The sequence below is a fragment of the Propithecus coquereli genome, unplaced genomic scaffold (assembly GCF_000956105.1).
Source record: "Propithecus coquereli isolate 6110/MARCELLA unplaced genomic scaffold, Pcoq_1.0 Scaffold305, whole genome shotgun sequence".
Classification (NCBI taxonomy): domain Eukaryota; kingdom Metazoa; phylum Chordata; class Mammalia; order Primates; family Indriidae; genus Propithecus; species Propithecus coquereli.
The window spans coordinates 1,739,961-1,762,633 of record NW_012148675.1 but is presented as its reverse complement, the minus strand read 5'-3'; the positions used below and the strand labels follow the sequence as shown (position 1 = coordinate 1,762,633).

General features: G+C 33.7%; 1 protein-coding gene across 6 annotated transcripts in view; it reads right to left on the bottom strand.

Moving 5' to 3' along the window:
* Nucleotides 1-22,673, bottom strand: part of RTN4 (reticulon 4) — a 79,139-nt gene that overhangs the window by 20,204 nt on the left and 36,262 nt on the right. The window contains exon 1 of one of the 6 annotated variants that reach the window (XM_012649858.1): nucleotides 12,880-13,270. The exons of the other annotated variants lie outside the window; for them this stretch is intronic. Coding sequence (XP_012505312.1) covers nucleotides 12,880-12,913 — 34 coding nt within the window. The 5' untranslated portion in view covers nucleotides 12,914-13,270. Of the gene's footprint in view, nucleotides 1-12,879; nucleotides 13,271-22,673 lie in introns of those variants that run through there. 6 annotated transcript variants of the gene reach the window in all.

Below are 22,673 nucleotides of genomic sequence, written 5' to 3'. Positions count from 1 at the left end.
AAAAATTCTAAGGAGCACCTCCTACCACCACACAGTTGAAAAACAAGCAGTAACAAATATGGCAGCTTGCTGAACGCTTTTGTAGTGCATCGTTTATTGTCATGCATTTGTATGATTATTATATACTTTAAGAATTATTTTATAATAATTTGTATTAATTCATTAGTTCATTCATTATTTTCGATCCTGCTTATTACCTTTCAGGGTCATGGCAGCCTAAGCCTATCCTGGCAGCTCAGGGCACGAGGCAAGAACCAACCCTGGATAGGACGCCATTCATTCCATCACAAGGCATGCTCACACAGACACTCACACTCACTCATACTGGGACACTGAGACACGCCAATGAACCTAACATCTTTGGGATGTGAGAAGAAACCAGAGTACCCAGGGAAGACCCACACAGACACGGAGAGAACATGCAAACTCCACAAATACAGTGGCCCCAACTGGGAATCGATTTTCTTTTTCTTATCATTATACAGAAACAACATTCAATGAAACAATGTTATTCAAAGACCTGTTGTATATAGAAAATCCTAAGGAATCCACACAAAAGCTACTAGAACTAATAACACTTGTTTATTAATAAACAAGTTAGCAAGGTTGCAGAATACAAGATCAACATATAAAAGTGAAATATATTTCTATACACTAGCAATGAACGAACTGAAAATGAATTAAGAAAATAATTCCATTTGCAATAGCATAAAAAAGAGTACTTAGGAACAAAGATAAAAGAAGTACAAGACACACAAATTGTAAACTAGAAAACATTGTTAAAAGAAATTAAAGACAACTTAAATAAATGGAAAGACATCCTGTGTTCATGGATTGAAAGACATTGTTAAGACAGTAATACTCTTCAAACTGACCTACAGTGCAAGTCCTATCAAAATCCTAGCTGTCTTATAGCAAAAATTATTGAGTCAATTGTAAAATTCATATAGAAATGCAAGGGATCCAAAAATAGCCAAAACAACCTTGAAAAAGAACAAAGTTGGAGGACTCACACTTCCCTATTTCAAAACTTCCTACAAAGATAGAGTAATTGAGACAGTGAAGTAGTTGCGTAAGGACAGATAGCTCTGTAGAATAAAACTGACAATCCAGGAAAAAACCTTACACTTATTGTCAATGGATTTTGACAAGGGCACCAAGATAATCCCATGGGGAAGAACAGTACTAGGACAGCTGGATATCCAAGTGCAAAAGAATAAAGCTGGGCCTCACTACCTCGTACCATATATAAACATTAACTCAAAATGGATCAAAGACCTAAAGGTAAGAGTTTAAACTATAAAACTCTTCTAGGAAAAACAGATGTACATCTTCATGACTTTACATTAGGTAATAGTTTCTTAGCTATGACACCAAAAGCATAAACAACAAAAGCAAAACAGATAAACTGGACCACATTAAAATTTAAAAACTTTACTGCTTCAAAAGACACCATCAAGGAAGTAAAAAGACAATCCACAGAAAGGGAGAAAATTTGCAACTCAAATATGATAAGGAACTTGCATTCAGAATATATAAAAAAACTTTCACAATTCAACAGTAAAGATAAATAACCCAATTAAAAATGGGCAAAGGATTTGAACTGATATTTCTCCAAAGATACACAAATGGCCAATAAACACATGAGAAGATGTTCAACATCATTTAGTCATTATGGAAATGCAAACCAAAACCACAATAGGATACCATTCACACACACTAAGATGGCTATAATAAAAAAAGATGGACAATAACAAGTATTGACAAGTGGCAAAGAATCCTCATAAGTTGCTGGTAGGAATGTAAAATTTAGTCACTATGAAAAACAGTTCTTCCAAAAGTTAAACATAGAGTTACCTTATGACCCAGAAATTCCATTCCTAGGAATTTCTACCCAAGAAACAAGAAAACCATGTCCACACAGAAACTTGTACGCAAATGTTCATAGCAACATTATTCACGATAGCTAAAAAGGAGACAACCCAAATGTCTATCAATTGATGAACTGATAAACAAAATATGGCACATCCATAATGGAATATTACTGAGCCATAAAAAGAAACAAAGTACAATAGCCCCTCCCCGCCATTTGCAGTTTCCCTTTCGATGGTTTCAGTTTCCTGTGGTCAACCACAGTTCAAAAATAGTTGAGTACAGTACAATAAAATTATTTGGAGAGAGACCACATTCACATAACTTTATTATAGTATATTGTTTTAACTGTTCTGTTTTATTATTTATGCAGTTAATCTCTTACTGTGCCTAATTTACAAATTAAACTTTATCATAGGCATGTGGGAATAAATAATAGAGTTTGGTACTAACTGGTTTCAGGCATCCACTGGGGATCTTGAACTGTATCTCTGGCAGTTAAGGGAGGACTACTTTATTGATACATGTTATGACATGAAAGAACCTTAAAAACATATGCTAAGTGAAAGAAGCCAGTCACAAAAGGCCATATATTGTATAATCATGTTTATACAAAATGTCTAGAATATGCAATTCTGTAGAGAGACAGAAAGTAGATTAGTGGTTGCCAGGGCTAGGACAAAGAGGAATGATAGGGAGTGATTGCTAATGGATATGGGGTTTTTTAGGGGTTGATGAAAATGTTCTATAAATAGATAATGGTGATGGCTCCAATATATTTTGTGAATTTTATAAATATACCAAAAATCAATGAACTGTACATTTAATTAAAAAATAGCTTTAATATGTTTCTCTGCTAGACTGTAAACTCCAAAAGGGAATGTTTGTCTTACTACCTACTACATCTCTCAAAACAACTAAACTTTCAGTAAATATTACTGTTTGACTGATTAGAAGGAATGTACATTTTATGACAGTTTAAGTCACACACTAATTCTAATTAATTTATTTAAAAATGTTTCTATGCTTTGGACTTAACATTTATTTTATTTACACTATTGTCAGATGTCTACATTTATTAAATAACAAAAAAGAACACTTTCAGATAATTTATAAAACAAACATTGTTAAACAGGCTTGTCTGCCCTTACTAGACCTTGAAAGACCAGTAAATGCCTTTCATCTTTATGAAAGATGAAATGATTGCCTGCATCATTAATGTTTGCAGCACTGTCTGAATAGTGACCAGATTATTCCTAAGAATAGTAACATTTTAATTAATTTTCAAATTAAAATAAAGGACACTTTTAAATAAGAACTACCAGGTCACTAAAATGTTAATTTTAGATTCCTCTGTAATCACTTTGTTAGCTGTATTTATGAGTGAAGAGTTTAGTGGCTGTTTATTTTTGAGAAAGTAAAATTAAGACAAAGGGCTTATATTAATCACTTTTTTCTAAATTACGAGAGTTTGTTAAAATATAAGTTATTATACAAGGAAAGCTTACCTTTTCATGGTTCCTCTAGTCTCCTACATTGCAGAATAAAGTGTTAGTCATGCAAGGTAGCCCTACTGTGGCCTCAACTTTGCTCTTTTATAAAATGTTTGTGAAACATCCTTTCGAAGATCTGAGATTAACAGTGCCTTTCCTCTTATAACTGTGCGGAATGCTTAGGAATTACTAAAATAACAGTGATATTTTAACAAACTCTTGTAATTTAGAAAAAATGATTTACTCACTGCAGTACTTGCCGACTTTTGTTTTCAAAATAAAAATGTAAAAATTCTTCATTTTGATTGTGTTTTATACAATGCACAGAGCAATAGCATCTTTATCAAACTGAATTTTAATTCAAAATAACTCAGTACACTATAATCTTTTCTTTAAAATAAAACTTCTGGCCCAATGCAGAGTAAAAAAGAGTTGCCTACATTTGGTAATCACAAACCGTCACCTGCCATAGCTAAAAATAGTGACACCCTGCATGCTTTACATTCAGAAGCCATCCACAAAGCAACCAACCTCAAAATTAATCCAAGCTCGTAAGTATCCATTACTGTTTAACTTTACCAATCAGCCTCACTCATCACCTAAACGTCTTGTCAGATAAACAATCCAGATCAACCCCAGTGCAAAATTGCACATCTTAATAATACAGAATTTCGTAAGTTATCAGTGATGTTGGAGAATTGCTAAAGAGTGACAGTCTCCAACAGGCACTTCAAAACAGAGTATCTGGCCTCAAAAACTAAGAGAAGCCCCTAGTTAAGTAAATAAAACCCTTGAACATTTTTTATAAAGGGACATTACGTGAGATTCACTGTGAAATATTACCATAAAATGAAAGATGCGATTTTGTGCTGCTATACAATTTTGTAGCAAAAATTACATTCCCCAGAAGCCTGATTCACCCTCGTATTTATTCTAAGAACTAATGCATAGTTGTGATTATAAAACCAAATTTTCTTGGGGATAAACTAAATTTATTGTCATAATTATTGGTTTTATATTTCAAGATAAAATCTTTTTTTTATTTGTAGCATAATCAAACATCAAGCAAAAGTTAAAGTCTCAATCAAATCTTTTCCCCTGTTTTTTACTAAGAAATTTGGGTTCATTAAGGTCTTTTTTCCTATAAGTATCTTCAAGTAGAAAATGGTTCAATATGTTGCAGGAAAGTAAAAACTATCTATGGCTGTTGCCTTCTAAGGATAATACAAATTAAGACAGAGAGGGTTCCACAATCACCACAAATACCTCACTTACAAATTAATTAAATTCACCAATTTACTTCATTAGTTCATGTAGTTTTCAATACTTCCTTTAATCCCACACTCTATTTCCAGCTTTATTAGGAGAAAACCAAATCAAAAAAAAAAAGAGCAGAAAATAATTCTAACATCCCACCTCTAATTTTTCTAAACCATAATAATTTTCCTTTCACAGAAGGGAAAATTAGTTCCATTCTCTCTAAGGTAAAGCCAAATAAATATCTTCCCTTTAAATATGTTGTACATACATATTCCAAGTCAATAATTCTCCCTGCCTGCATCAACTTTAACAATCTTCAGTTGTAACAGATATAAAAATAAGAACTCTTCCTATGACAAGTCTATGTTTCTATAAATTTTTATTAGCATATAGTTATCTATTTTAAATTACTGGAATTGATCCAAGACCTACACAAATGGAAACCTAAGATTAGAAAATAAATTTATCCAACAAATGTATTGTTTAAATTTTACTTTGTTGGCATTCAAGCATTAGAAGAAATAGTCACCAAACCTTAGAAATATGAAATCACTGCTCAAAATCCTCTTTTCTACTAATCAAAACTAGATGGAAAACATTCTGTCCCATAAGTCTAGAAACTTGAAAAGCTTAATACCCTGGGGGCAGAGGGCTCAAAGCAAATTACTAGCTCAAAAAACAGAATAAACTTCACTAATAGGTAAACCAGTTTTATTTCTGTAACCCTATATGCATATTGTGCATACAACATAAATGATTACTGAATAAATGGATAATAGTACAGACAATGAAACCAGGTACAGTATTCACATCATGGGCCTGAATAATCTATTCAAAACTATTTTAGATTATTTAGATGGAAAAAATAAATGAGTGTATACAACAAAGAACAGTTATAATTCCTCGCATTCTAGGGGAAATCAGAATTTTACTAAGTCTGAGAGTAGAAATTTCTAAAGCTATTTCAATGCTCAACTCTTATCAACAGACTTGCAGGGATATCATTAATATTTGATCATTTTTTGGTCCATAAGTTGCTTTGAACTTCTTAAGTAAATACTACTTAGAATAAAAAAGATAGTGGTGATGTAGTATTCATGGAAAGACAACACAATAATATTTTAGTGTCTAGCATACCTCACACAAATGCATACGTGGTAGTTGAATCGAAAAACTTTGCAAGTTGGCCAGGCGCGGTGGCTCACGCCTGTAATCCTAGCTCTCTGGGAGGCCAAGGCGGGTGGATTGTTTGAGCTCAGGAGTTCGAGACCAGCCTGAGCAAGAGCGAGACCCCGTCTCTACTAAAATTAGAAAGAAATTAATTGGACAACTAAAAATATATAGAAAAAATTAGCCGGGCATGGTGGCACATGCTTGTAGTCCCAGCTACTCGGGAGGCTGAGGCAGGAGGATTGCTTGAGCCCAGGAGTTTGAGGTTGCTGTGAGCTAGGGTGATGCCACTGTACTCTAGCCCAGGCAACAGAGTGAGACTCTGTCTCAAAAAAAAAAAAAAAAGAAAAACTTTGCAAGTCACGAAGACTTTAAAATATATGCATGTACACACATATACCCAGTAATGTAAGTCAGCCTTATCCACAATAAAGCAGAGAGATGAATAGAAAATTTAGGCTCACAACACTGTTCTAAGGATGCAAAGAAAAGCACTGGCTAAATTAAATTTAACAATATCCTTTGGCCCAGATTCTAGCAAGAGATGAGATCAAGTGAATACAACTGGCCCTCCATATCTACGGTGGGATCTGGGGGTGGGAGGATGGATGCTGGAACTAATCCACTGTGACTACTGAGATCACTGTATATAAAAAGGGAATCTAGGGGACACCCAGAGAATAGGCTTAAAAATTCTATTCACTACTTAAATATTCTTCTGGCATTCAAGCATGTAATCCAAACCTTAAGGATGAGGAGAAATTATTCTCCTGGCCCAGGGAATTCCCACCTGGACCAATCAACTAACCACATCTAACTTTCTTCCATAACTAGTGCGATAGACTACTGCCCTTTTTTTTTTATTAATAATTGCAGAGTGAGGACTATACAAAAGAAATATATACCATGTTCAATAAGATGCCACAGCTAGACAATGCATGAATAAATATCAAACCATGGGTTATTTTAGCTTTTACATTTTTCAATCTTTGGTTGTCCAAGTACAAATATAAATTGTTAAATAAAGGCCTCATGCCACTACCTGAGTGGTCCTGACAAATAATTTAAACTCCTTAGTTTTCTTGGTTTCCTTATCAGTAAAATGAGAACATTGGCATAAATGACTAACAGAATGCCCAGTCTGCAGGTATAATCTAAAAATCCTGAAGTTATAAAAGTTCCTTAAATTACTTACTTGATGCTTTAAGAAGGGGAAAGGTAGGGAATTCCATTTCTAATTTCTCCCGCTTAAAAACACCTTAAAAAAATTTTCTAAAAACATATGTGTATCAGAATCAGAAGTAAACCTAGCTGAAAAATTTTCTAAAAGCATATGTGTATCAGAATCAGAAGTAAACCTAGCATTAAAGCTCTCAGCCTCTTTCTTTATTGAGAAGCTATGCAGAGCCAATGAAGACACCCAGCTGATGAAGCTACCACTGTTTCTGCCTTCGAAAAATTTACAGGCTGGAAATAGAGCCAAGACATGTATGTATAAATAACTCTAACAGAAGGTACAAAGCTAAAACCAAGAGATGGAAGTTCTGAGGAACACTGGATTACCTCTACCTGGGAGGATTAGTGAATATATCAGGGAGAACTGGGCCTTTGATAAGTACTACTTGGGCAAAATGAAATGGGAAGAAAGGGCATTCTAGATAAAGAGAAAAACATGAGCAAAGGCAAAGAAAAGACATGTTTACAGAACAAGTCCTTCAATGTGGCTGGAGAAAGAGAGTAATGGGAGATGAGATTACAAAGGTTGGGACTAGGCCACGGAATGCCTTTTACAAGTCCAGGATAGACTGTATAAACTTAATTTGAAAAGTAAAGGAAAACCCTTAAGGGCCATAATTAGGGCTGCACTTTAGGAAGATTAATTTTAATTTGGCTGTGACACATGAGATTTTGTAGGAAGACCAGTCAGGAGTCCTGGTAAGGAATTAGGAGTACACACAGTGGAGTAAATAAAGAAAATAGGCTATTTCCAACATTGCTCTCACTACTTAACCATACAAGATTATAAACCATAAATAGGAGAAAACATTTGCACATCACTCTTTCTTAATAGAAACCTGGTTCTTATCAAGTAATTTAACTAGTTAACACTGACAAAATAGCTATCTTAGAGTTAAAACTATCAGAAATGCATATATACTATTGCATTAGCCACAATTCCGTGACACTCCCACACATTGTTCAAAATAATTACTTGTACAGTCTTTCTGGAAAGCAGTTTTGTAACATGCACCAAATCGCTGGATTATTACCACAATCTAGCAATTCTGAAATAATCATGGATAAGAACAAAGATTTAAGTTCAATTATATTCACTTTAGCATTGTTTTTACAGATTGAGTATTCCCTATCTGAAATGCTTGCGACCAGAAGTGTTTCGAACTTCAGATTCTTTTTGAATTTTGAAATTTGTACATACATAATGAGGTATCTTGGGAATGGAACCCAAATATAAACATGAGATTCATTTGTTTCATCTACACCTTATACACATAGCTTGAAAGTAATTTTGTACAATTTTTGTTTTTTCTTTGAGACAGGGTCTTGCTCTGTCTCCCAGGCTAGAGGGCAGTGGCGCCATCATAGCTCACGGCAACCTCAAACTCCTGGGCTCAAGTGATCCTCCTGCCTCAGCCTCCCAAGTAGCTGGGACTACAGGTGCCCACTACCATGCCCAGCTAGTTTTTCAATTTTTTGCAGAGATAGGATCTCACTCTTGCTCAGGCTGGTTTCCAACTCCAGGCCTCAAGAGATCTTCCTGCCTCGGGCTCCCAAAGTGCTGGTATTACAGGCATGAGCCACTGTGCCTAGACTTGTATAATATTATTTAATGATTTTATGTACAAAACAAAGTTTGTGGTAAATACTTACATGTGTAATTTTCCACTATGACACCATGCAGGGTAGTCAAAAAGTTTCAAATGTTGAAGCACTTTGGGTTTTAGATTTTCAGGTTAGGGATACTCAACCTTTACTTATAAAACTTTAGGAATAACCTGATTATTTAACTATAATGGGATTGGACTACTGTGGTCATTAAAATGATGTAGAATATTTAAAAAATAAAAAGATACTTCCCCATTTAATGGAGGGAAAAGATTACAGAACAAAAGGTACCATGTAACATCCCCCAACCCACACACTCTATTAAAAATATACCCCAAAATCATTTTGTGTGCATGATAGTTTTATTCTACCTTCTAAGTTTTCTATAAGACATGCGTATGTAGTGAAGCACTACTAAACCAACATCTAGAAGAAGTATCTAATGAATGCCTAAATATTGGGTTTCAGCTAAGTTTAGAATTAAAAGCAGGGGCCTTCTTCCAATCAGTAGATCTCATAATTGGCTAATACCAAAGTTCCCTTCACAGCCATTTTTTGTCATTCCCAAGGAGAAGTAAGGCATTTCAAGCACCAAAACCCCTGCTCCTCTCTACTGAAATGTCAGTATATATATACATCTGCATTCATACACTCAGCAACCTTAAGCTTTCAAAGAAATTAAAAGTGGCTTATCACAAGTAAGTATCAGGAAGAAGCTGTGGGAGGAAGTATGCTTCAGAAATGGTCCAAAGCCAGTTTGTCCTGAGGTATAATTAAATTCAATTTTAATGCTAGAACCATTTCTTTCCCCATCCTGCAGAAACTTCTCTCAAAGATCACCTATGGCATGTTAACTGCCACATCCAAAAAGCACTGGTAACAATAACAGGCCATGTTGTACCTACTCCTAAAATTTAACAGGATCCACGTTCATTTCTCAATCTTCATATTAACCAGCTTCTCTATCGCATTTAATCACCCATTCCTTCTTGAAAATTCTCTCCCCACCTAATATCAGTGAAACTATACTATCCTGCTTCTCTTACTGCTGACTATAATTTCCTCAACTTTCCTGGTGCCACATATCCCCAAACATAGGTTTTAGGCTTTCCTATCTTAATCTTCAATTATTTCTATGCAAACCTCCTAACAGTATTCATCTGCCTCATTTTGCATTTGACTCCTAATTCTTCATCATTAAACCTGTCATTTCTCTAAGCCTCAGAGATATTCTATGATCACTTCAAACTGAAAGTGTCTAAAACCCAACTTTGCATCTTTTCTATCTACTTTAACTCTGTTTCCTCCGATATATAAACACTACAGTTGCCAATGTTTCACTCAACTCCTTCCCTCATCCTCATCACGCCAAATATCAAGTATTCCTTCCTTGAGTTTCTCAAATCTGTCACTTCCTTTTCATTCCTATTTCAGGCCAAATTCGAGCCTATTACTTTTAAATCTAGGCACAAGTACAGTCATCTCTCTGGTCTGCCTCTAGGTTCTTCTCCAATTGATTTCATATAGTACCCTAAACCAGTCTTTCAAAACTGCTATCATTTATCACTCCTTAGTTTAAAACTTCCAAAGCCTTTGTATTTCTTTTATGATAAAATCCAAAACCCAACATCTTCTGCAATCTGGCTCAGCGTATCTTTTGATAAAACCAGAGATCCTCAAAACTAGAACCCTAGAAATCATGCATATGAAGAAGCTGAAGACCAAAAAGGGTAAGTTTCTTACTCTGGCCAAATCAAAATATACCAAAACTGAGATTTAAAAACCTAAATCAGTGTTTCTAAAATTTGCCCAATTATAACATGAACTATAGCAGGATGCTTAATATATAAATTGCCAGGCCCTATAAAATCTGATTTGGTAGGTCAGGATCTCAGAGCTTTGCATTTTTAAGAAGCACTAGATGATTCTCATCTACAGATAACACTGAGGAAACCTGACCTAGATCTTCCAAATCTCCTATATTCTTTGACCACACCAATCTTATCTTTCAACTATTGTCCTATATATTCTGTTCTATCCAGAAAAGTTCTATTCATTGTCTCAATTATACCTTTTCAGTGGTTACATCATTCTCTCACCCCACCCAAACCCCCAAGCCTGTACATCCCTTCCTATTTTAAGCTCTTCAAAATCTTTTGACTATCTTAATTTATCAAAGTTTTCACATAACTCCAATAATCAAATACTATATAAATTTCATTTGTCATTAAGTATCCTACTAAGGAACCACAGAAAATATGAAGAATACATAAAATAATACAAATTACTAATATTGACTTTAGCCTGAAAGATCAAATGTCTTTATTACAAGTTAATCAGCAAACAAAAAAAACCAACCATCTTTTTAAAAATACTGAAATCAAAGCATCTCTCACTTCCATCATACCGTACTGGGGGGTGGAGGAAGAATGCAGTAGAAAATAATATGGGCCTAAATATATTTTCAAAATTTACACTGCATTATGTTCCTTCCTCTATTGTAACATGTTTTAAAATAAGGAAAAACTCATTCCACAGTAGCTGCAGCTTCTCAGTGATTTCCAATTTAAATGTTACTGTATAATATACATTAACTCAACCACTGAAGATGAGAAATAGATAAAGTTAGTCTTACTTACCAAAACAGCCAAAGACAAGTACTAAAAAAGAATAGGCCATTCCACTTACATACAACTGAGGGTTCCCCAGAGACATTCAGGAGTAAATCTGATTTTATATTTGGTGTCTAAAAATAATCAGACAAATCTCTGGTAAAATATGAACTACATTGGATCTTAATTTCTCCTATCTCAAAATATCCCTAAATTACTTCAACAAATAAAGAATCTCAAGGTATTATTAAATGTCCTATGATTTAAATTATTAATATAGTACCTTAAAAGTTGCAAAATGTGCCGATATTATTTTTCATCTATTTTTGAAGCCTATATTTATTGTGTTATCATTAGTATCATTTTTACTTAGCAAAAGCTACAGATATCAATTCATCTTTCACTTTGTAATGCTAATAGCTAGAAGGATGAAGAAATAAAAATCCTTGTCAAGTTCACATGTAAAGAAACCATAAAGTTGAAAATCCAAAGCTGTATTGTTTTCTATTCTTTTTTAAGTTGCAACTTATAAAATCCTTCTTATATCTCGATATAAACTCAATCTTAAACTCACCTTTTCCCCACATCTTTACTGAACAAATTTTTAAAAGGATGTTGTAAGTTACTATAATTATTAGTTCCACACATTGCTTTTAGAAACATTATCACCAACCCTGCTCTTGAAGGAAATAACATTTTTTAGAAATTATAAAACTTGAATGTAGCCAGAAAAAATTGCTTATGTGGAATGTCCATTTAGGCTACTTAAAAATAGCTCTAATAATTTTTAAGACAGTTTATTGTAAGTGCTCAGATATATAGCCTATGACCTTTTTTGTTTTTAAAAAAAAGGCACCTTTAGACATCTACATAATAAAACATTTTAAAAATATTCATTCCAGTTGGCATTTTACCACTTATAGGCTTAAATTCTTACACAATGATCCACTGAGATTTGAAAGGATCTGGGCTTTCAAGGGGGAGGAAAAGGGATCAAAATTACTGATTGGTTATTACAAGGACAAAGGTTAGTAACTTAAATATAGACATGCACTTAAAACTACTGTGTAATCATACTGTGTATAATTTGAACAATTTCAAGATATACATAAATACAATATGATTAAAAGGCAGTTGATAATAATTTTAAAGGTTCAAGTCAGATTTCCAAAGAAGAAAAGAGGCTTATTGCAAAACGCAGTATCTTGCTACCTATAAACCTTTGGATAGAATTTCAACTACATCAAGTAAGCTTTTTATAAATTCTTAGTCACAGAAAATATGTCATTATGAAATACAAAGTTATCACACCAAAGTGACAAATAAATAAAATCTGTTAGACCTATATTGTTTACAATATACAAGATTAAAGAAGAAGAAAGACCTAAACAACGATAGGACTGAAAACCCTAAACCAAATGCCAGTGAAACAGAACAGCATGACATTTTCTAGTATACAACCAAATGTAAAAATACATATAACATAGCTGTGTTAATCCTTTAGCCTTACACCTTTCATGGGTTTCACTTTCGATCTAAAATATATCTAAACTGAAGCTTATTCATAGAAAAATATTACTGTTCACATATAAAAACTAAAAAAATAAAAGATTAAAAAGCAGATATACCCTTATCCTTCCAATTTTTCTTCTGACCGTCCATCTCTTGTCACAATCCACCCTCCAGCTGCAATTATCAATTATGCATACCAACAGAAAAGGTGTAACTGCAAAGATCTACTCCCTGAGACATGAAATATCCGTTTCCTCAATCGAAGTCTGCAGTCTCCTCTGCTGCACAACTGCAGCAAGGACTGAAGTCACCTGACGTCTTCTGGGTGTGGAGCAATCTGACGCAGTGCAATCTGTAACTAGGCTACTAATACTCAGGCATTAATGCCTTCCTTCTATCTGTTGATTGTTCTAGTCATTTGCTTGTTGCTCATACCAAATGTAGCTGCATTTGCAGAGGGAGGGGCAGGCTACCAAAAGAAAGGAAAAGAGGGTTTGTTCTTACAACAAAACTAACCCTTAATATATCCGAAATGACTTAAAGCCATACGCAGTTTTTCTTTTCTTTCTTTTTTTAAAAAACAGATGGTTGAATTATGCTGCTGGTTTTCAGTTTAAAACTCTAAAATTAATGGTTACTCAATAAGATAAAAATGACTGATCCAAACAAGAGTAATCATTTAAATTTCAAGCTTGGGAAATGATGACTCTCTTTTTACTTTCTCCTAAGTTTATTAAGGCTTAAAATATTCGGCATTTTGCACCCTTATGAGGGTATGAGCAGAAAATCACAGTCAAAATATTAATGTTTTTTGATATATTACTTCGACAGAAAAAAGTTTTCAATTTCGGCAATCTAATCTTTCTAATCTTTTTTCCTCTTTTATTAATTATGGAAATCCAGAGACCTATAAATATATACTTATTCTTAATCATCCCCTGCTCCAACTCAATCTTTCAATAAATATTTATTAGATACTATCACAGACACTATTAATAGATTCTTAGCTTGGGGAAAATATTCATGTGCTAACTATATCATTTGCCTTGCAAAAAATTGCACAAAAGCAAACAAATTTTACTAATATAAAAACAAATCTAGTTTTAGCATTTCTAAAATTTTTCAACTTTATAAAATTGGCATTCACTCCAGTGCAATGTCTTTACTAATGTTCCACAACCAGTTTACCTGATGTTAATATATGCCTAAGCAGAAAAGGCAATAATGACAAATCAGCTAAAATATTTAAAAATGTATATGGTCAAAATATTTTAAGATATATAGCCAGCTACAATGAAATAGGGGTAATATTTTCTGGAACTTGCTGTAAAAACTGTATGGACTGCAAAAACCTGCAAAATCCTTAATATCAGAAGTGGCCTGAAACCAGTGACTCCTTTCTTTCTCTATTCGCCTCTCTAACTCCAAACATAAATAAAGGAAAGTAATGTTTAAAGCGAGTCCAGTATTTTCAGCTCAAGAGTTAATATTTAACTTTAAACTTTATTCACTGAACCCTTGCATAATGTGATATTTGAGTACCCCGTTACCAAGTCATATCATGGCCTGGAAATGTCTGCCGTCTTTGTCCAACAGTTTGGAATCTCAAACTATTTAGTAAGTACAAAATACTTCCAGGATAGTATTTTCTAACAACAAATCCCTTAAAACTGAAGGCTGAAAAATAGCATTAGAATAAAATACTGATACAGCATCCCAACATTACTTTGAAGTCAGAGATGACTACACTAATAGGAGAAAAAAGGTTTCTTGAAATAAAGGAATTGGTCATTTATACTATTCACATCTTCTGTGGTATCTGATTTGGTCTAACAATGAAAAAAAAAAGTAAGAATGGCAAGAACATGTAATAACACATAACCACTATGATATTATTTTTAATACATATACATGTTTTCGTCCACAGTTCCTGGGTCCTAACTCTCATAACCCTTGTTACAGTAAACAGAGCGCCTCTCTCTGACCTTCGTCTACCCTCCCTTTCACTTACTTGCCCATTTGGCAGGACTCTAATCTGATCATGGGTTATAAAACCCTCATTTCAGAGAAATACCCTGGAGGAAAGAATGCTGCACAGAGAGGCCAAGAAGAATGAGAACAGACAGGACTTACTGAGTTTAGGTCACACACTTTTTGTCCAATCACATTTCAACAGGGTTGTCCATGCTTCAATCATGGACAACCAATGAAATCTCCATAAAAGGCCCAAAGGACAGGGTTCAAAGAGCTTCCAGATATCTAAACACGTAGAAGTTCTCCCACACTTCACCCCATGCATCTCTTCACCTATATCATTTATAACATCCTTTATAATAAACTGATAAATGTAAGTAAGCGTTTCCCTGAGTTCTGTGAACCGCTCTATCAAATTAATTGAACCCGAAGGAGTCATGGGAACCCCAAACTTGTGACTGGTGGGAAGGGGGTGGTCTTATGGGACTGAGCACTCAGTCTGTGGGATCTGACCCTGTTGCCAAGTAGTGTTGGAATTGGAAGACACCCAGTTGGTGTGTGCTACAGAACTGATTGCTTGCTTGGTGGTGGAGAGAAGCCCTACCCCCAACATTTGGTCATAAAGTCTTCTGTGTTGATGACTGTGTTGTTGTGAGTGCAGAGAAAAAGTGGTTTGAATGTTTTTCACAAACTCCCACTCATCTAAACATTAAACATACTTAATAGCATCCCTGGCAGATTAAAAGGTCCAAATAGGAGTCTTTAAGTTCAATAAGCATTTCTATCCTATATTGCAATAGCTAATTCATCTTTACTGTCTTTATAAATGTACAAGGAAAACTAGCTTGTGAAAAATCAATCAACTTTTTGCCCATTTCTTTCTTAGAAACTTTTTCAACTGGAGTTGTTTTAAGTTTGATAAGCTAAGCAAAAAAAGTGTTTAAATTTGAAAAATTAATATGAGACAAAGTTTTTAAAAATGTAAAGCCATAGGGCTTTGTTTATTGTAAAGATCATGAGGTACTATATGCAACAGGCTTTAGGACGGTGCCTGACAAAAAGTAGGCACTATATAAGTGGTATTTACTATTATTATGGTAAAAATAACAGCCAGCCTACAAGGGAATAAGACATGCAAGACACATCTAAGAAAGCTCATATATTAAGTCATTTAATTCTAAGCAATAACCCAATAATTTTTTAAACAGAACTGCCCCCCGTCACATACACAAATTATTGTCCTTGCTGTATATATAGTTCGATTATTCTCCAGCTGAGAAAAATTTATATACGCATAGTTGATTGGTCCTATTCCACATTGTACCCCAACTTAATGGGTCAAATAAAGATAAGACATAATCTGTCAAAAACTTACCTTTATTTCTTTTGTTTTCCTTCTAATACTTAACATTTTGTTTAAAAAAATGAAAAATTCTTTCAGGTACAATTTTCCTGTAGAGTACATATGTCCCAACTTGCAAATTGACATTCTGATTATTTGATATGGGAACCTATCCTCCCATAAAAGTAAAGGCTCCCAAAGGAGAGGCCACAGAAAATTCATTTATAATGCATGCAAATAATAGTGTTGTCTGAATTCTAAGCCCTGTTGCATATTGTGTGTATGCGGAAGGGAGTAGATGGGGGAAGGAACGACACATTCTCCTTTTCCTGACTTCCACATCAGACTTAACATAGAACTTTTGAAATAAACTGTTCAAATTTCCTATTTGGCAATTCCCGACTCCTCAGTGTCCATATCCCCAGTAGCCCCCTTGCCCAAGCATGACAAAACCAAAGATGAAAATCTCCCCAACCATATCCCTAAGTCCTTTCCAAAGGGTACTGTGTTCTAAAACTTACCTATACTGTTTCTCTGCTCACATCTCAAACTAAAACTCTTGCTTTCTTACTGCAATTACCTCATATATAAGAAAATTATATGATTAAATCCATCACTATATGACAAAAAGACTCAGAAACAGTGTTCGTACATATGTCAGAAACTGTATGTATGTATGTATTTTTTGGGGGGGAGGGGCTTGTATCTAATAGGCAAGATTTCAGACAGAGAGCTATTCTAGAACAGGCAGCAGGTTAAGTAAGACTTAAGTCCACCTCAGCCAGCTCTTCTAAGATATTCCTTTCCCATTTCTTTTCTTCTTCTACTTCTAAGCCCAAGAAAAACAAGTTTTTGTTTTCTTTACAATATTTAGAGATGCAAAAGAAAGAAGGTGGAAAAGAAATGGTCATTTGGATTGAAAGTGCTACTCTTTAAGTTAGAGGTGGCTTATACACTGTTGTTGATAGCTAAAATAATTATTTCTACTTTCCAGCCATGGAGAATCTTCTTTTTAATAAAAAACAATTATAGTCACACAGTAGTTTTAAACTTATTTCAAAATTTAATTATTCTGAGTTACACAAAGGTATGAAATTAAAAATGTTTCACTACTGAAAAGTGTTAAACAACTAAAAAACCCTACCATATGCTGTAATATAATGCCCTCTATGGACTAAATTACAGTACTTCAACATTAACTACTGAATTAAATCTTTTAAGAAACGGAGAAAGATTAGTCTAGAAAAATCAATGACAATACAAGTTAAAATGGTAAAGTCTATAAACAATTTCATGTAGGCTGCTAAAAATGAATGTAAAAATCCATAGAGAAAGAAATTGAAAGTGATACTATTCAATGAAAACTAAATGCTGATCTCCTATACTATAAAATAAATATATAGATATCCCTAAAGAGCCAAAGCATCTTTAAATTTAGAAGTCAAAAATTAATAGTTATTAGGCTCCGAACAGATCTTTCTAAACTTTAATGTTTTTACTGAAGTACACAGGTTCCGGAGAATCTTTAACATTATTTCATAAGGTTTCCAATAACAGCATGATTCAAGCATTTCTTTGATTCACTACAAGATGTCAATATTCAAAATTATTAATAAAATCATTTTTAAAGTCATTTGTTAGTGTGAAACATATCCACAGCTCACTAAATTTCTCTCTCCAACTGAATTTATTCTATACGGCCAATTATACATCATCCCATAGACCTGATTTTGTATCTACAACACTAGATGGCACCAATACCCACAGTCTACAGTTGATCGCCCAATCCACAAGGGCAGTCTGGCACAGGTTACGCTCTCAATTTTCTGGCTCTTCCGTGAGATTGTTACGTGGCACTAGGGAACTAGATTGGAGTATATGATGGGACTAGGAAAGCAACTCCGCCACCAAAAAGGCATGTGGGATAAAATAATCTCTAACCAGAATCCAATTTTAAATAGATCAGAATTAAATGTAAAAATAAAACTATAAATAAGTACATTAAAAGGTATAAATTTTCCTTTGTGAAAATTGAAAATATCCACTAAAATATAAACTAAAATAAAAATATTTTACAAACTGAGGGAAAACTGTAACACAAGAGTTTATATCCTTTTATATAAAGAACTCTCATAAAATAGAAAAAAATGAACACCTACATTTAAAAATGGGCAAAGAGTATGAACAAGCAAATCACAAAAGAAATACAAATAGACAACATGTTCACATTCACTGGCAGTCAAAGACCAAAACAGCAAGATACCACTTGCACCTATCAAACTGATAAAGGTTTGATACCACATATAAAAATACCACATACAGACTGTCTGGAAGAATAATTAAAGAATAAATCAAAGTAGGTAAATCTGAGAAGGAGCACTAGGTGGCTAGGCAACAGAGAGAGGAAGTATTACCGTCATTATACTTTTTGAATTTTGTATAATGTAGAATTATCTATTCCAAGAAAATAAGTAATATCAATTGTTGGTGACGGTAGGGAAATGGCTATTTTCTTACTCTGTTAAGGGGTAAAAATCTGGTGGCCGGTTTTTGTTGAAACTCTTTAAAATGCTCATACCCATAGACCCAGGTTTTATTTCTAGTAATTTATGGCAAGCAATTCAGAGATATGCTACACTTGATCTTATCCAAAAGGCAGAGGAGTGAATTCAGAGATACATAAAACATATTTAAATATAAAGAGGTTAATAACAACATTGTAAGTAAAAAAGTTAGGAATAATCTAAGGGTCTAACAACGGCAAAGTGACTAGTGAAATTATAATATATCCATACTAAGGAACACTAAATATTAAAAAAAAAAAATCAACGAGCAATAGAATAATTAAAGACACAGAAATGTTTGCATTGTATGAGATATTGCTGAATTTTCTAGAAAGCTTATAAATATATAGAATATGATCCCAATTTCATAAAACATTTTTTATTGCATTCATAAAAATACACATATGCATTGAAAATAGACTAGAATAATATATTCTAAAATAGTAACGATTATGTTTGGGCAACATGATTGTAATTTTTTTATCTCAATGTTTTTATGTATTTCTCAAATTTGTACAATGAGCATGTATTATACTTCAGACTGCTCCAAAACTGACTTCACTGATAGTTAGCAAGTCCTTGGGAGAAATTCTTACTACTAAAATTACTGAAGTTCAAATAGGTTAAAACATTTGCCAAAGGCCATGCAGCTAATCAGTGAAAATGCCACAATTAGAACTCAGGTCTATAAAATACCCAAAATTAAGTTCGTTTCACCATATTATATTTAGTGGTATCTTTTATGGTACATATTTATTTTCAATCTGTATTGTCCATAGTAAGCACTAAATAAGTCCTCACTAATTAAATAATGTCACTTAAAAAAATAAATACAATCATTTCCTTTATTAACAATACTCAGGTTCTAATTTAGCCACATTATACATTTATTAGCAGCCTTCAAGTTAAAGGTATTCCTACTCTACTTGTTAAACATTTTAATTTTTCAGAGTACTTAAAGTTCTTAATTTGCATCAGATAAACTGCTTACTATAATAAAGTCCAACTAAAAACTGTAAGTGTTCTAAATATATGTGCTCACTAAAAATATATTTTAACCAAAATATTAACCCTTATTATCTATAATACTAAAGTACTGTAAGTAAAGTAAGAAGGCTCAAAGGCTATATAGTAAATTTTTAAAATTAATATAAAATATCTTAAGTCATAAAAATATCAAAAGAATGATCTCATTCATGAATATATGGAAGTATATGTAAGTTTACAAAGAATATTTTTTAGTTCTTTACCTAGATAAATGGGCCCTTTTAAAGTGAGTTCTTTTATTATGGCAATATTACTTGCTTAATTCTGGATATCACAAAGTTTAAGTATAATGAACAAATAATCAACTTGTGGTTGGTTTACACTTTACTCACCAATAGTTCCAACAAGTCGGCAAGACACAATCTATATTTTGATTATGAACTGAAAATATTCTGTGCATTAGTGACAAATCAAGCAACCAACAAACATACATTAAGCAATCACTATGATGAAATCAAGATCTCAGTGGTTTACATGGGAGACATTAGCATCCCACATTAGATGGCCTACCTACCAACAATATAAACAGATAATATTTGTCTGCCACAATAGGTTTATTCAGTGTCCACATGGAGGCAACAGAATGTTACCCTAATTCTGATATCCCTACATATGGAAGAACACATGAGGAAATATAAATGGCAACCAACTTTCTTGACTTCTTCAAAATGTGTTACATTGCTTAATCGTCCAACATAACAGGTATGTGATAAAAAGCAGCAGTCTGCTAAAGTTAGGACAATAATTGCTCATTCCAAAATGGGGAAATAACTGAGAAGCGGTCAAAACCTGGGTTGGAATCACAAGTTCTTCATCTGCTGGAAATATTAATAAGATCATCCTTGTGGAATCAGATAACAACTAACATAAATAAGAAGTTAGCCCAAAGTCTGGAACACAGTAGATCAAAATTATTGTGCTTACTACATAATTTGCTATGTAACCTTGAGAAAGTTACTTAACATCCTTAGATTTAGGGTTTTTTTTTTTAAATTTCAGGATATGATGGGGGTACAGATGTTTAGGTTACCTATGTTGCCCTTGCCCCCGCTCCCCAAGTCCAAGTTTCAAGTGTGCCTGTCCCTCGGATGGTGCGCATTACACTCTTTGTGTATGCATATACCTGTCCCTCCTCCCCCTCTCCCCTTAGATTTAGGTTTTATCATCTATAAAACAGCTCCTTTCTTTCAGAAGATTAAATGAAATGAAGAGTGAAAGTGCTTGGTGCTTAGATTTTCCATAAATGGTGGTTTTCCCTTTCCAGGTAAAATGAGAAGAATTCAGCTTCTTTTCTCGGCCTTTTAAAATTCTCAATTATAAAATCTTCTAAATGGGGAGGGGAAAAAAAACTGAAAGCAAATTGAAACAAATGAATCTGACTGTACTTGAATATTACAACCACACTGAAGGTAGGGGAAGAAGCAAGGAAGGGTGTAAATAACTAATCTAAGTAACTTGTGAATAAGGTATTTGACTATATACATTTAATCTTAAGCAGGGTTGCAGGGTGGGGATTTGCAAACAAATCCTGAGCTCTTTTATCAAGTTAATTTATTATAGTGACATGAGAAAAGCACCTACAACTATTTTAGATGTATTAAAGGACTGAACAAATGAGTACATGTATTGGTGGTAGTAGGAACCAGGGTTCTCACTATTAGAACAGAAAAATATGAAATGAGGAAAAAAGAATGAACCCCGTGGAAATGGATTAGAATTAGAGGTACCTCTGTGAACTCATCATTTCTAAAATATGTACGTCTATACGTATATGTTCATTTGTATGTATATAAGCATTTCCTAGCTTTGTCCACTGAAAGAGCTAAAATGCAAAGACGCCCACAGTAGCAATGAACACAACTAGCATCCAGCTCTTGATCTTTAATATCTCACTACTATGAAAATGATCTCTCATTTCATACTAAAAGAAATCAGGGATACTTGGAGAAATGGCTGATTCCAGGGCTGGAGCAGAGTAGACATAACATAAGCCTACAACATTATGCTAGGCTAGAGAGTAAGAAATGTTCCCCTCCCAACCCCCCAAAAAGAAAGCTGCATGTTCTTGAGCCAATTTGAAGAGGCCCTCCAAATATGGAGCAATTTACCAAAATAATTAAGTTCATTAATGAATTATAAACCATTGGGAGAAAAAAATAGAAATTCATGTATCTATACTGATAATTAATTAACTAATTAATGCATTAATGGAAAAGAAGGGCTCTTGCTTAAAGGAGAATGCTGAGGGTCAACTGAAAAATATGAACAGAATGTTGGAGTTGAAAAATAATTTTCAACCACCATGGTAAAGATTTGATCAAGTAAGAATCATCAGTGGATACTAAACGTAGGGGGGCTGATTTTGATGGATTTTGAGTGAGATATTTGCATGATCACTCCTAAGACTCCTTATCAGTTGTTAGGGAGAAAGAGAGATATTAATAACAATTATACAATGAGGAAATCAAGGACCATCTTGATCAGACTGTCAAAATTAACCTCACCAATGAGGGAGTAATGAATAGTAGATAGCTCCAAATGTGGTACTATAAGAGACACGCTACATCACCTACACAGTATTTTGACCATGAATCCATTAGTCTCAAACTAATCACTAAGAAATATCTGACAAATCCAAAATGAGAAATGATCTACTAAAAAGGGAAAAAAGGAGGGCCTATGTTCTTCAAAATTGCTAATGTCACAAATGACAAAGACTAGAAATGGGAAGTCCTAGCCAGAGCAATTAGGTAAGAGAAAGAAATGAAGGGCATCCAAACTAGAAAGGAAAAAGTCAAGCTGTTTGCAGAGGACATAATCTTACATATACATAAAAACCTAAAGACCCAAAAACTCTTAGAACTGATAAACAAATTCAATAAAGTTGCAGGATACAAAATCAATATACCAAAATCAGTAGCATTTCCATGCACGAACAAACTAGCTGAAAAAGAAATCAAGAAAATAATCTCGTTTATAATAT